General features: G+C 42.2%; 1 protein-coding gene across 1 annotated transcript in view; it reads left to right on the forward strand.

Moving 5' to 3' along the window:
* LOC137675760 (potassium/sodium hyperpolarization-activated cyclic nucleotide-gated channel 1-like) overlaps window positions 1–15,445 on the forward strand; it is a 379,966-nt gene that overhangs the window by 51,905 nt on the left and 312,616 nt on the right. Inside the window, exon 2 of the mRNA XM_068421975.1 lies at window positions 3,342–3,765. Within this exon, the coding sequence (XP_068278076.1) occupies window positions 3,342–3,765 (424 nt within the window). The remainder of the gene's footprint in view (window positions 1–3,341; window positions 3,766–15,445) is intronic.

Genomic DNA, 15,445 nt, shown 5'->3' on the forward strand with positions numbered 1-15,445 from the left:
GTCAACAGCACCTCCCAGTTCAGTATCATCAGCAAACTTGCTAATGGTGCATTCAACTCCTGCACCCAGATATTTGATCAAAATATTTAAATGAACCCTTTCTTGTAAATTGGAATAACCTTGGCTAGCTTCCAGTCAGCAGGGACCTCCCAAGACCTTTGGTAGATGATCGAGAGGGGTCTTGCCGTAACATCTGCTAGCTCCTTCCGTACTCTGGGATGAATCCCATCAGGCCCCATGGATTTATGAACATTCAGCTGATACAACTGGTCCCTTAAAATTTCAGTTTCCACAAATGAAAACTCACTGCTCCCACAGTCGTGGTCCTCCAACTGAGAGGATCGGGCAGCCCAAGGTCTATCAGCATTATTAAAGACTGAGGCAAAAAAAGCATTAACTGCTTCTGCTTTTTCTTCATCCCTATTAGTCAGGTGACCATCTTCAACAAGTGTCAGTCCAATGTTTTCTTTAGATTTCCTTTTGCTATTAGCATACTTAAAAAAAGCCTTTCTTGTTGCCTGACACAACACTGGCCAGTTTCAACGCTAGTTGAGTTTTGTCCTTTTGTGTCTTCTCCCTTCATGGATGAACCACAGCTCTGTAATCTTCCTGCCTAGCCTGACCTTGCTTCCAGAGATCATACAATTTCTTTTTCCTCTTGAGCTCCACAAGGAGTTCCCTGTTCAGCCAAGCTGGTCTTCTGCCCCGCTTGCTTGACTTATAACACAGTGGAATTGTCTGCTCCTGTGCTTTTAAAAGGTAGTTCTTAAAAACTGATCAGAACTCATGGACCCCCCAAGGCCTCAAAAAGCAGATTCCCAGGGGACACTGCTAAGTAGCTCCCTGAATAGCTTAAAAGTTTGCTCTCTTGAAATCCAGGGTAGCAACTCTGCTGACCTTTTTTTCCTCATTGCACTGAAAATTTTAAACTCAACCATTTCACAATCGCTGTGGCCAATACAGCCACCTACCATCACATCTCTATTCACAAACAACAAGTCTAAGAGGGCATCTTTCCTCGTTGGCTCACTGAGTACTTCTGACAAGAAATTATCTTCCACAAACTGTAGGAATTTCCCAGACTTGCTCATCACAGCAGCATGGTATTCCCAGTTGATGTCTGGGAAGTTAAAGTCTCCCCTAAGGACAAGGGCTATTGATCCTGAGATTTCTCCTAATTGCCTACAGAATAACTCATCAGTGCTATCATCCTAGCTGGGAAATCAATAGTAGACACCCACTATAACATCTGCTTTATTTTTCATCCCCCTAATCCTCACTCAGAGGCTCTCAAACACATCATCACTATACCCAGAGCCTCATACCTATTCTGTAAAGGTATCTGAAAGGGTAAGGAGGGGTTTCTCTTACAGCTCCGTGCAGTAACTTGTATTAACCCCTCCCTATCACTTGTAATGCTGCTTTCCTCCTGGCACAAAACAGATCCTGGACCTACTTCAGTAGTGGCCATGCTGAGTTGGCTTTTGTGCAACAGAGATGGCAGAGCACAGCTCCATAGGTCAATCTCCTTCTCAGATGCTCCTCAGCCTGTCTGCCTCATCCTGCAGCTTGGCCACCAGGCAGAACAGCTCATCCAGCTGGTCATACCACCCATAGGCTTGCTTGCTAGCTATCACCCTCCATCCCCAGAAATATCCCTGCACACATCTCACAGCCAGAAACCTGGGTGGTCACATGCTTTAACAGGAGCTCTATCTGCACAGCTACATCAGTTCTACAAGGTACTAGAAACCCAGAAGCAGCAAAGAACACCTTTTACTGTGTACCTCCCCACTGGGAAATATATATGCTCATCAGTTGCAATTGGGCTGATTGTTTTAGCCTGTTTAAATCACCTGTGCTGCTGGGTGTAGGCTCCGCCCCTTGCTGGCTTGTCCAATCAGTGGGTCTGGGCTCAGTCACTTGGGGAATGCCCCTTATTCAGCTGTAGTCTTTTCTCGTCTTTGTGTATTCTTTGTGCGTCCTCTGCTACTTGCTGTTGCTTCTTGTACTGCTTTGGTGTCTGTGTAGTTCTTGCAATATCTCCATTAGTAAATAAGGTATTGGTGTTTTTATGGGGTTGTTCTGGAAACAGGAATACTGATACCTTGCATGGAAATGCATTCAAGTCATAGAGTCGTGTAATAATTTAGGTCAGGAGGAGCCTGGAGGAGGTCATCTAGTCTAATCACCTGCACAATGTAGGACTACCAAGTTAGATCAGTTCTCAAGCAGAACAAGAGGTTATGCTTTGGGTTCAGGCTTTCTCAAGTTCAGATTCAGTTTCAGTTCTTTTATTGAACAAGAATAACTTTCTTTGACAATTTAACATTTAGGAGTTATCATAATTTTCTTAAAAACTGTTGGGTGTATATTACCATCCCCTGGAAATCTTCCATCAGGGTGGATGTATGTTCTATGTAATAGGTGGGTTTATGCACTGTTTCTATAGTAGATACTAAAGTTATGACTCTGGCTCTCTGCCATCTGTATCAAGCACTGTTAGCAGCATTCAGAGGGGAGCCTTTAGATACTTCTGGAACAAAATAGTGAAATGCAGTATCCATTTTATACTATGAAAGTTGCAACTATTATTGTCCAGACTTCTTAGCTAGCTCTGAAAGAAGATAGATTATCAGATTGTAAAAATGCATGAAAGTTCAATTCAGATTGTAAAAGTGGATGAAGGTTTTGATCTTATCTAATTTTTGTTTCTATTTTTTGCTTCAGTGCTTTTTTCCCCTCTTCCTATTATTTTATTCAAGCACTGTAATGGTATGAGTACATTTGCAAAGAGGTACTTACATTTAATATGTTATCTGTTAGATATTTGGGTTTCCACTTGGATAGAAGCCTTAAAAAATATTGCATTGCTGAAGCACTTGTGATTGGCACCAGACATAGTTTTAGTTATATAAACACACTAATAGGTTTTGACAGGAGTCTGGAGAAGTTTACTGAGTGCCACACATGCACACCTTTCAGATATACCATGGAGTGATAAGCCATGGTACTGTCTTTATCCTAGATGCATATTCTTTGGAAGGAAAGCACATAATGAAATGTATTAATTACTTTGTCTTCTCTATTGACTTTGAATATATTGAATGAGTTAAAACAATGAGAGTTTTCTTAGCATTAACAAAATGTTTAAGCATCCTCATATATGTTGTATCTCTATACAAAAGCATATTATAATTACGAACCTCATTTGGGCAAAACTGACATGGAGTTTCAGTACTGTAATTAATTTGTATAGAACCAAAAATGTACCTGAGGTGAAGAAATGGGGTGATAGAGACCACATTACATGAACCGTTCTGTTTCTTCCTTTTTTTTAGGTTTTACTGGGACTTAATCATGCTCATAATGATGGTTGGAAACCTTGTCATTATACCAGTTGGAATCACATTCTTCACAGAACAAACAACACCACCATGGATTATTTTCAATGTGGCATCAGATACTGTTTTTCTATTGGACTTGATCATGAATTTTAGAACTGGGACTGTAAATGAAGACAGCTCTGAAATAATACTGGACCCTAAAATTATTAAGATGAATTACTTAAAAAGCTGGTTTGTGGTTGACTTTATCTCATCAATACCAGTGGATTATATCTTTCTCATTGTAGAAAAAGGAATGGATTCGGAGGTTTACAAGACAGCAAGAGCACTCCGTATTGTGAGGTTTACAAAAATCCTCAGCCTGTTACGTTTATTACGCCTTTCAAGACTGATTAGATACATACACCAGTGGGAAGAGGTAAGATATATATGGTTATAACATAATTCGCTAAGATCTTATTCCTACAAAACTATTCAGGTCTCTTGGAAGAGCTACGCACAAATCAGAATGGAATAAAGGGAGTTTTTACTGCCCAGGTAGTGTAATTACATACAGGTGCTAGTAGAAAAGCCTTGTTGGAAAAAAGCACAAAGGAGTAACTATCTTTTGTCTGCTAACCACAGAGACCAAAAATATGTTTGGGACCATCAGCACAATAAGCATGGATGGGCTCCTTTTGCGAATATTAGAAATTTTAGCAACTACCTAAAACTGCATTTGAGTTTGGTGACTAGCACTTAGACTTATGAAGTTAATACTCTTATAATCACAGAGAACTTAAAATACATGTTCATATTTTTCTGTTTCAGGAGAAATTGAAACCATTTATAATTGAGTAGATTTCCTAGAATGCTCATTGTTTGAAGCCTGTATGTAGGCTGAATATATTGAATGCTGACCTTCTTCGTAAAAAATGGGTAGTTCAAATGTTGAGTCATTTCATTCTAAACCGTCAACTCCACTATTTCCAGATGTGACTTTATGCTACCTGCCAATTTGGCACGGTGATGTTTCCAAGGAATTATGGCATTCCCTAATTTGGCATGCTCATGGCTAGGAAGTGTTTAATGCTTTGGCACATAGCACCATGATTCAGTCATTTCATTTCTTGCCTCTCCCCGTTTCGGTAGTTCTAAATATCATAATATGTTTTAAAAAGAAGTGCTAAAAACATAGGTTTAGAAAATAGCAGTTATTTTTCCTTTCTTGCAGCAAGTGTAATGAGAATTATTTTGTAAAGCGTTTTCACAGAAAAACTGTTAAAATAGATTTGCATAAATTTATTTACCTATTTTAATAAAATGTATTTAATTAAATGGATATTGAAGGATTATTTGGTACCATTTCTGGTGCTTTTTCTGCTGGTTATCTCCATTTTAAAGTATTATGTTCACTTTTCAGTTTAATAGAAACCTAAATGCAAAGCCATCTCACAAATAATGTCAGATTATATTTAAAAATGGCATGATGCTGGATGATACTAAGTATCAAAGTCTAATAAATTTACAGTTGTTTCTCAAAACCCTCCTGAAATAGGTCATTGTTTATTACTGTATTTTGTAAATTCTACTACTTTTTGCCTCTCTGTGCAGTGTAACTACACTTCTGACACAGAAATAGAACACCGCAGTTTTTTACTCAATTTAACTAAGGCAAAAGATTAAGCATATCTTGCAGTTTTACCATAAAGCTGTGCTTTTGCGTCTCTGTTTTACAGAGAGACAACCTTCTGAAATGCGTTCAATGACATTATTTTCTGGCAGCTTAAGTTAATAGCTTGCCACTCTAAAGCCCTACTAAGCAGAGAAATTAATACGTTTTTTTCCCCCCCTCCTGTCTGTTGTCAAAAAGAAATCAGGTATTCTAAATCAAAAGTAGTTGAATCGAGCACTAAGCGGGACTAGAAGTGACCAGAAGATGTGGTCCAAACCAGCAACAGCTGGTGTTTGGCTCATGTAATCTATAGCTAATGCCTGCTGATGTCTCCAGGCTGCTTGATTGCAACTTCACCTTTGATTCCACTGGTAAAACTTGCGAAATATTTCTTGTATGATACTTTATTTGGCAAGTATTGAAAAATAAGTAAATTCATCTTTTTGTGTTTGATAACACATTATAGAGCTCCCTGGATGTTCTCAGGAAGGTGAAAGAGGAACTGAAATATTTTTTTGTTTTTGAGCCTGCAATAAAGCAGCAAGAAGCTTGTTGGCTGCTTTTAAAAGAGAGTTCTGATGACTGTGAGAACATGTGGGAACAGTGATGAATATGTAGACTGAATCAAGTTTTGATAAATCCCAAAATGAAATGTGTGGAAAAAAAAAAAAAAAAAAAAATCTTTTCTTTAGCATCTTATAGAGATCAGAAATTAAGGCGGTCATGGATTTTCATATTTGGCTTTTGTTATCACAGTAGTTGATTATTATTTTGAATGTAGGGGATGAAACTGTTCTGCACAGTGATTCATTACCACTTTGGAGAAATTGGATGTTATAGCATTGTAATGTTTTAAAACAACAAAACTAGCTAGAGATGAACTTAGCTGAATTAGGAAACAATAGTTGGATGATCCCATAGGGGTAGTCAGTGAGACCTTTGCTGCTGATATTAATCTTTTCTGTATTGTGTGTGTTTGCACATGCACAACAGGGAGCAACTGTTAACTAATTTTTATGACACAGAACTAGCACCTGTTTGTGTATGATTAAAAGGATTTAATATTTTTTGCATATGGCCTGACATGGTGGTTTTAAATGTGGTGCAGGTAAATCTGAAATGCTATGTATTGGGATCCAGAATAACAAGCATTATGTAAAAAATATTGAGAGGACAGCCAGCAAACTCATTCTTCATAAACTGCCAAGAGGATACTGCCTGGAGAATCACAGAATCACAGAATCAACCAGGTTGGAAGAGACCTCAGGGATCATCGAGTCCAACCGCTGCCCCTACATCACCCTGTCAACTAGACCATGGCACTAAGTGCCATGTCCAGTCTTTTCTTAAACACATCCAGAGATGGTGACTCCACCACCTCCCTGGGCAGCCCATTCCAATGTCTAATAACCCTTTCTGTAAAGAAATTCTTCCTGATGTCCAACCTGAACCTCCCCTGGCGAAGCTTGAGGCTGTGTCCTCTTGTCCTATTGCTAGTTGCCCGGGAGAAGAGGCAGAACTGATTAATGAACAAATCAGGATGTATAATAAGGCTTTTATCCCACTGAGGTATTTATATGTCCTTCAAGCAGAAAAGATAGGTTGAAATTGTTTGAGCTTTTCCTTTTTTAGTATCACATAAATGGGCTTCAGTTGGTTAGTATCCTGAACTTCAAGATGAGTAGGCAAAAATTTAAAAGATTTTTGTATGATACTAGTGAAACATGGTTCCTTTTATTTATTTTCACATCATTTAAATCAATTAAATCAGGATCAAGCTGCTAACAGACACATAGATGTATGCATTGTAGAAGCTTTCTCCTTAACTGTTATGAGGGAACAGAGCTATAGCCTGTGGTGCGATATATATGAAATCTGACTGATATATTAATATGTCTGGTTTTAATAGTTTATCCAAATGAATGACTCAGTGGAAATGAGAAGAAACAATTAAACAAGGGTACAGGAGATATGTTGGCAGGAATTCATTTACTGAATTTGCAAATTCACATTGTCCTAAAACTGGTTTTAGCTACAATATATAATATGCCAGTCTTTTATCACCCAGATATTGACAAACAGATCATATACTTATTTAAACAAAATTATATAATATAACATGCAAGGAAAACTTTGTTATTTAAATTGCTGATTGTAGAAATTATACTTTTGCAATAACTTCTTACAGTGGATTTGGTTTGGATTTATTTATTTTTTTAGCATAGGTTCCTAAAAATACCAAACTGGAAGTACTGGACCTAATTCTTCTTTACTTTATTAAATTCAGAGAATACAGTATGAGAGAACCAATAACATATTCTTGACATGATCAGGAAGTGAATATGCAGAAAACTAGACAGGAGTTAACTTCAAACCAAAGCCATCGAAGAAAATATATTTGATTGAGATAAAATTATTATAGAATGTTGAATGGTCAAATTCATAATTCTTTTTTGTGAAATACTTCTAAAAGAGATTGAGACTGCTTAAGCTGCTGACCCCTGAACATTTTACATAGGCTTGCATGCAACTAGTAAGTTATTCTTAGTTACCAGTGCTCATGGATAACTGAACAATTAAAAATAAGATATGTGATTGGGGCAATCCCAAGCACAAATACAAGCTGGGCGGAGAATGGATTGAGAGCAGCCCTGAGAAGAAGGACTTGGGGGTGATGGTTGACGAGAAGCTCAACATGAGCTGGCAATGTGTGCTTGCAGCCAGAAGGCCAACTGTATCCTGGGCTGCATCAAAAGTGTGGCCAGCAGGTTGAGGGAAGTGATTCTGCCCCTCTACTCTGCTCTCTTGAGACCCCACCTGGAATACTGTGTCCGGCTCTGGGTCCCCCAGCATAAGAAGGACATGGAGCTGTTGGAACGAGTCCAGAGGAGGGCCATGAAGATGATCAGAGGGTTGGAGCACCTCTCCTATGAAGACAGGCTGAGAGAGTTGGGGCTGTTCAGCCTGGAGAAGAGAAGGCTCCAGGGAAGACCTTATAGCAGCCTTCCAGTATCTGAAGGGGTACAGGAAAGCTTGAGAGGGACTTTTTACAAGGGCAGGTAGTGACAGGACGAGGGGGAATGGTTTTAAACTGAAAGAGGGTAGATTTAGATTAGATATTAGGAAGAAATTCTTTCCTGTGAGGGTGGTGAGACACTGGAACAGGTTGCCCAGAGAAGTTGTGGATGCCCCCTCCCTGCAGTGTTTAAGACCAGGTTGGATGGGACTTTGAATAACCTGGTCTAGAGGAAAGGTGTCCCTGCCTGTGGCAGAGGGGGTTGGAACTAGATGATCTTTAAGGTCCCTTCCAACCCAAACCATCCTGTGATTCTGTGATATGAACAATTAGGAATAAATATATTGTTACAATCAACTAATTTACATTCTTAAATATGGATTTTTCTTTTTTTTGTTTCTGTTAAGAGATGTCAAATGATATGCCACTTTGCTTTACATTTGCCTATGATATAAATTTACTGATTCTTTCAAATAACAGTATTTTCCAAAAGCTGCTTAAAAAACCAGACTTTAATAGCTTTGATTAAAGCTGTTCTAATCCCAGGACAAGATCAAGTAGATGTATGAATAAATAAAAGTGGTACTTCTAAAACTGTACCCTAAGTCTTTCTCATTCTGAAATGCCCGATTATTTAGAATTAGAACGAATTTTAAAGTGACTGAATGCTTATTGCAAGATGTGCAAAAAAAATTGTTTTGCAAAAAATTATCTAGCAAAATATGTAATAATTGTAAATTGCAGCCATCTATTAATTTGGTTTGACTTGTACTGAAATCTGGTTTTCAATTTGCCAAACCTTTTCAAGGCTCATGAACCTACAGAAGCACTGATATCCATTCTAGCTATTGCTAAAGCTCAAGTGTTTAATGAAACATATTCCCAGAACTTGATGACACCAAGCTGAGTGGTGCAGTTGACATGCTTGAGGGATGGAATGCCATTCAGATGGACCTGGACAAGCTTGAGAGGTGGGCCCATGTGAACCTTGTGAGGTTCAACAAGGCCAAGTGCAAAGTCCTGCACCTGGGTCAGGGCAACCCCTGGTATCAATACAAGCTGGGGGATGAAGGGATTGAGAGCAGCCCTCTGGAAAAGGACTTGGGGGTACTGGTGGATATGAGCCAGCAATATACACTCGCAGCCCAGAAAGCCAAATATATCCTGGGCTGCATCAAAAGAAGCGTAGCCAGCAGGTCGAGGGAGATCATTCTGCTCTTCTACTCTGATCTGGTGAGACCCCACCTGGAGTACTGCATCCAGCTCTGGAGTCCTCAGTATAAGAAAGACATGGACCTGTTGGAGCGGGTCCAGGGTAGGGCCACGAAAATGAGGGATGGAACACCTCTCCTATGAGTAAGGGCTGAGAGAGTTAAGGTTGTTCAGCCTAGAGAAGGCTCCAGGGAGACTTTATTGTGGCCTTTCAGTACTTAAAGGGGGCCTATAAGAAAGATGGGGACAGAGCTTTTAGCAGGGCCTGTAGTGATAGGACAAGGGGTAATGGTTTTAAACTAAAAGAGGGTAGATTCAGACTAGTTATAAGGAAGAAATTGTTTACTGTGAGAGTGGTGAAACACTGGAACATGTTGCCCAGAGAGGTGGTAGATGCCCCATCCCTGGAAACATTCAAGGTCAGGTTGGAGAGGGCTCTGAGCAACCTGATCTAGTTGAAGATGTCCCTGCTCACGCAGGGGGGTTGGACAAGATGACCTTTAAAGGTCTCACCACACCCAAACCATTCTATGATTCTATGAAACTCTGAGTATAGAATCATTAAATTTGAAAAAGACCATTGAGATCATCGAGTCCAACCGTAAAACTAGCACTGCAAAGTCCACCACTAAACCACGTCCCTAAGCGCCACATCTACACGTCTTTCAAATACCTCCAGGGATGGTGACTCAACTACTTCCCTGGGCAGCCTGTTCCAGTGATTGACAACCCTTTTGGTGAAGAAATTTTTCCTAATATCCAATCTAAACCTCCCCTGGCACAACTTGAGGCCATTTCCTCTCATCCTATCACTTGTTACCTGAGAAAAGAGACTGACACCCTCCTCGCTACAACCTCCTTTCAGGTAGTTGTAGAGAGTGATGAAGTCTCTCCTCAGCCTCCATTCCTCCAGACTAAACAACCCCAGTTCCCTCATTTGCTCCTCATAAGACTTGTGCTCTAGACCCTTCACCAGCTTTGCTGCCCTTCTTTGGACTCACTCCAGCATCTCAATGTCTTTCTTGTAGTGAGGGGCCCAAAACTGAATACAGTATTCGAGGTGCGGCCTCACCAGTACTGAGTACAAGGGGATGATCACTTCCCTAGTCCTGCTGGCCACACTATTTCTGATACAAGCCAGGATGCTGTTGGCCTTCTTGGCCACCTGGGCACACCTCCGGCTCATATTCAGCCAGCTGTCCACCAATAACCCCAGGTCCTTTTCCACCGGGCAGCTTTCCAGCCACTCTTCCCCCAGCCTGTAGCGTTGCATGGGGTTGGTGTGACCCAAGTGCAGGACCTGGCCCTTAGCCTTCTTGAACCTCATACAGTTGGCCTCGGCCTATCGATCCAGCCTGTCCAGATCCCTCTGCATAACCTTCCTACCCTCAAGCAGATCAACACTCCTGCCTAATTTGTTGTCGTCTGCAAACTTTCTGAGGGTGCACTCGATCCCCTCGTCCAGATCATTGATAAAGATATTGAAGAGAACTGGCCCCAATACTGAGCCCTGGGGAATACCACTTGTGACTGGCCCCCCAACTGGATTTAACTCCATTCACCACAGCTCTTTGGGCCCGGCCATCCAGACATTTTTTTACCCAGCGAAGGGTATGCCCGTCCAAGCCATGAGCAGTCATTTTCTCCAGGAGAATGCTGTGGGAGACAGTGTCAAAGGCTTTACTAAAATCTAGGTAGACATCATCCACAGCCTTTCCCTCATCCAGTAAGTGGGTCATCTTGTCATAGAAGGAGATCAGGTTAGTCAGTCAGGACCTGCCTTTCATAAACCCATGCTGACTGGGCCTGATCGCCTGGCTGTCCTGTACATGCCACGTGATGGCACTCAAGATGATATGTTCCGTAACCTTCCCCGGCACCGAGGTCAGTCTGACAGGCCTGTAGTTCCCCGGATCCTCCTTCAGCTTTTCTTATAGATGGGCATCACATTTGCTAAACTCTAGTCATAGAATCATAGAATCATTTGGGTTAGAAGGGACCTTTACAGGTCATCTAGCCCAACTCCCCCTCTATAATGAGCAGGGACATCTTCAACTAGATTAGGTTGCTCAGAGCCCTGTCCAATATGACCTTGAATGTTTCCAGGAACCTCCTCAGTTTGCCAGGACTGCTGATAAATGATGGAAAGTGGCTTGGTGAGCACTTCCGCCAGCTCCCTCATTACCTTTGGGTGGATCCCATCTGGCCCCATAGACTTGTGCATGTCTAAGTGGTGTAGCAGGTCGCTAACCATTTCCCTTTGGATTATGGTGGCTTCACTCTGCTCCCCATCCCTGTCTTCCAGCTTAGGGGGGCTGGGTACCCGGAGAACAACTGGTCTTACTACTAAAGACTGAGGCAAAGAAGGCATTAAGTACCTCAGCCTTTTCCTCATCCTTTGTCGCTATGTTTCCCCACATCCAATAAAGGATGGAGATTCTCCTTAGCCTTCCTTTTGTTGTTAATGTATATATGTTATATGTATATATGTTATAAATTTTATAGAAACGTTTTTTATTGTCTTTTACCGGTATAGCCAGATTAAGTTCTAGTTGGGCTTTGGCCCTTCCAATTTTCTCCCTGCATAACCTTACGACATCTTTGAAGTCCTCCTGAGTGTCCTGCCCCTTCTTCCAAAGGTCATAAACTCTCTTTTTTTTTCCTTATTTCCAGCCAAAGTTCTCTGTTCAGCCAGGCCATTCTTCTCTGCCCACTCGTCTTTCGGCACATGGGGACAGCCTGCTTCTGCACCTTTAAGGTTTCTTTCTTGAAGAGTGTCCAGCCTTCCTGGACTCCTTCGCCCTTTAGGACTGCCTCCCAAGGGACTCTGTCAGCCAGGCCCCTAAACAGGCCAAAGTCTTCCCTCTGCATATAACACAGCAGTGTCTTATTCTTCCTTTTACTGTTTTATTTGTAATAATCCCAGTAATATTGATCCAGAAAAGCTAAATACAAGCTTGCTTGCATGCTAAGTCTCACTGAAGTGCTTAAAAATTAAGTGTGTAAGAGTTTTGCCAAATCAGGTCCTGCATTAACACATTTGTTGCTTTCTTGTTACCAACCCTAATTATCACAGATCACCACTTGGTGTCCTCTCATTGTTGTTCTGTTTGTTGCTAACAGCACAAAAATACATATTATGTGTTTATGATGTTGAGTCATTATTGTTGACTTAACACTTGATAACACTTGAGTTATCCAGAAACAGAAGACAGCTCTTACTTCAGTAGCCTACTGTTTCTGTGGTAGGTATACAGATGACTTTTGTCCCCTATACAAAATCAAACTACTTTTTCTTTCCCTTATTGCCTGGTGAGAAGAGAAGGTTTTGTGTCTCCTTTTGATTACTGACTGGTGAATTGTGTGGTAAGGGAGAGATTATGAGTTAGGTGGGTACTTGGTAGTGTTGGCTAAAATCACATATCATTCCTGATTGAATCATTAATTTTATTTTATTTTAACAGGACTGTGTCTCTACAAGACATGTATTTTTCCTGTCAATGATGGTGTTATACAGTTTTACTTATTTTTTTAATTAATGATGCCATGGAAATTGGAGGTAACATATTTTTCTTTCTTTTCATTTAGTTCTAATTCCTGTCCTCCAAGAAGATAGTTTAAAATATATTTTATAGGCCCTATAAAGTTTTGTCAATTTATTGTGCGAAGTTTACTTGGGGCTTCCTCCTTGTTCTGCAGTCTTCGCTACCAGATGAAGCTGTTGTCACGTGTGCTTGACATGTACTGACCAGCTCCACCTCTTGTGTAATCTAGAGGGAAAAAAAACCCATGCTGTTTGCTTGCAATTTGAATTACAAAATCTAAGAGTACTCCTTGCTCAACATAGCTATGGTAGAAGATCACAGAATCACAGAATCACAGAATCACAGAATGTTAGGGATTGGAAGGGACCTCGAAAGATCATCTAGTCCAATCCCCCTGCCGGGGCAGGATTGCCTAGACCATATCACACAGGAACGCGTCCAGGCGGGTTTTGAATGTCTCCAGAGAAGGAGACTCCACAACCTCTCTGGGCAGCCTGTTCCAGTGTTCAGTCACCCTCACCGTAAAGAAGTTTTTCCTCAAATTTAAGTGGAACCTCCTGTGTTCCAGCTTGCACCCATTGCCCCTTGTCCTGTCAAGGGATGTCACTGAGAAGAGCCTGGCTCCATCCTCATGACACTTGCCCTTTACATATTTATAAACATTAATGAGGTCACCCCTCAGTCTCCTCTTCTCTAAGCTAAAGAGACCCAGCTCCCTCAGCCTCTCCTCATAAGGGAGATGTTCCACTCCCTTAATCATCTTCGTGGCTCTGTGCTGGACTCTCTCTAGCAGTTCCCTGTCCTTCTTGAACTGAGGGGCCCAGAACTGGACACAATACTCCAGATGTGGCCTCACCAGGGCAGAGTAGAGGGGGAGGAGAACCTCTCTCGACCTGCTGACCACACCCCTTCTAATACACCCCAGGATGCCATTGGCCTTCTTGGCCACAAGGGCACACTGCTGGCTCATGGTCATCCTGCTGTCCACTAGGACCCCCAGGTCCCTTTCCCCTACGCTGGTCTCCAACAGGTCTGCCCCCAACTTGTACTGGTACATGGGGTTGTTCTTGCCCAGATGCAGGACTCTACACTTGCCCTTGTTATATTTCATTAAATTTCTCCCCGCCCAACTCTCCAGCCTGTCCAGGTCTCTCTGAATGGCTGCGCAGCCTTCCGCTGTGTCAGCCACTCCTCCCAGTTTTGTGTCATCAGCGAACTTGCTGACAGCGCACTCTAATCCCTCATCCAAGTCATTAATGAATATATTGACTAGAACTGGTCCCAGAACCGACCCTTGAGGGACTCCGCTAGACACAGACCTCCAACTGGACTCTGTCCCACTGACCACTACTCTCTGGCTTCTTTCCTTCAGCCAGTTCACAATCCACCTCACTACCCGATCATCCAGACCACACTTCCTCAGTTTAGCTGCGAGGATGCTGTGGGAGACCGTGTCAAACGCTTTACTGAAATCGAGATAGACCACATCCACAGCTTTACCATCATCTATCCACCGGGTTACATCCTCATAAAAGGCTATCAAGTTGGTTGAGCATGACTTCCCCTTGGTGAAGCCATGCTGAGTGCCCCTAATGATCCCCCTATCCTTGATGTGCCTAGAGACAGCACCAAGGACAAGTTGTTCCATCACCTTTCCGGGGATGGAGGTGAGGCTGACCGGTCTATAGTTACCCGGGTCCTCCTTCTTGCCCTTTTTGAAGACTGGAGTGACATTCGCTTTCCTCCAGTCCTCAGGCACCTCTCCCGTTGCCCATGACTTAGCAAAGATGATGGAGAGTGGCCTAGCAATGACTTCCGCCAGCTCCCTCAGCACCCGCAGGTGCATCCCATCAGGGCCCATGGATTTATGGACGTCCAGGTTGCTTAATTGGTCCCTGACCCAGCCCTCATCAACCAAGACAGATTCCTCCTCTATCCTGACTTCTTCTGGGGCCTCAGGGGTCCGGGGCTCCTCAGGACAGCCTCCAACAGTATAGACAGAGGCAAAGAAGGCATTCAGTAACTCCGCCTTCTTTTTATCCTCTGTCTCCAGGGCCCCCACCTCATTCATCAGTGGGCCTACATTGCCTCTAGTGTTGGCTTTACCTGCAATGTATTTGAAGAAGCCCTTTCTGTTGTCCTTGACCTCTCTTGCAAGGTTTAATTCCAAGGAGGCCTTAGCTTTCCTAGTTGCCTCCCTACATCCTCTGACAACAGACTTATATTCCTCCCAAGTGGCCAGCCCCTCCTTCCACGATCTGTACACCCTCTTCTTCCACTTGAGTTTGCCCAGCAGTTCCCTGTTCAACCATGCAGGTCTCCTGGTACCCTTCCTTGACTTCCTACCTGTTGGGATGCTCTGATCTTGAGCTCGGAAGAAGCAGTCCTTGAATGGGATGAACTCTCTAGCTTCATCATAGCAGGATGCCCATCCCTATCACATGACTGCTGCTTTTATCCATTTGGGGTTACATGGTCTGATATAGAGGTCCCAAATTTTAAGAAGGAAGACATTTGAGAGGCTGGTTTTCAACCCAAGGCTGTACTGTTCTGAATTGTTTGTGCTTTTCCTATAATGTGACAGCAGCAAGTGTTTTAACCTGTTTGTTTCTTTTTTCCTCTCCAAGCCATGGGAATAATTTGTTGATATCTTACAAAATCAGTACAATCT

The sequence above is a fragment of the Nyctibius grandis genome, chromosome W, assembly GCF_013368605.1.
Source record: "Nyctibius grandis isolate bNycGra1 chromosome W, bNycGra1.pri, whole genome shotgun sequence".
Classification (NCBI taxonomy): Eukaryota; Metazoa; Chordata; class Aves; order Nyctibiiformes; family Nyctibiidae; genus Nyctibius; species Nyctibius grandis.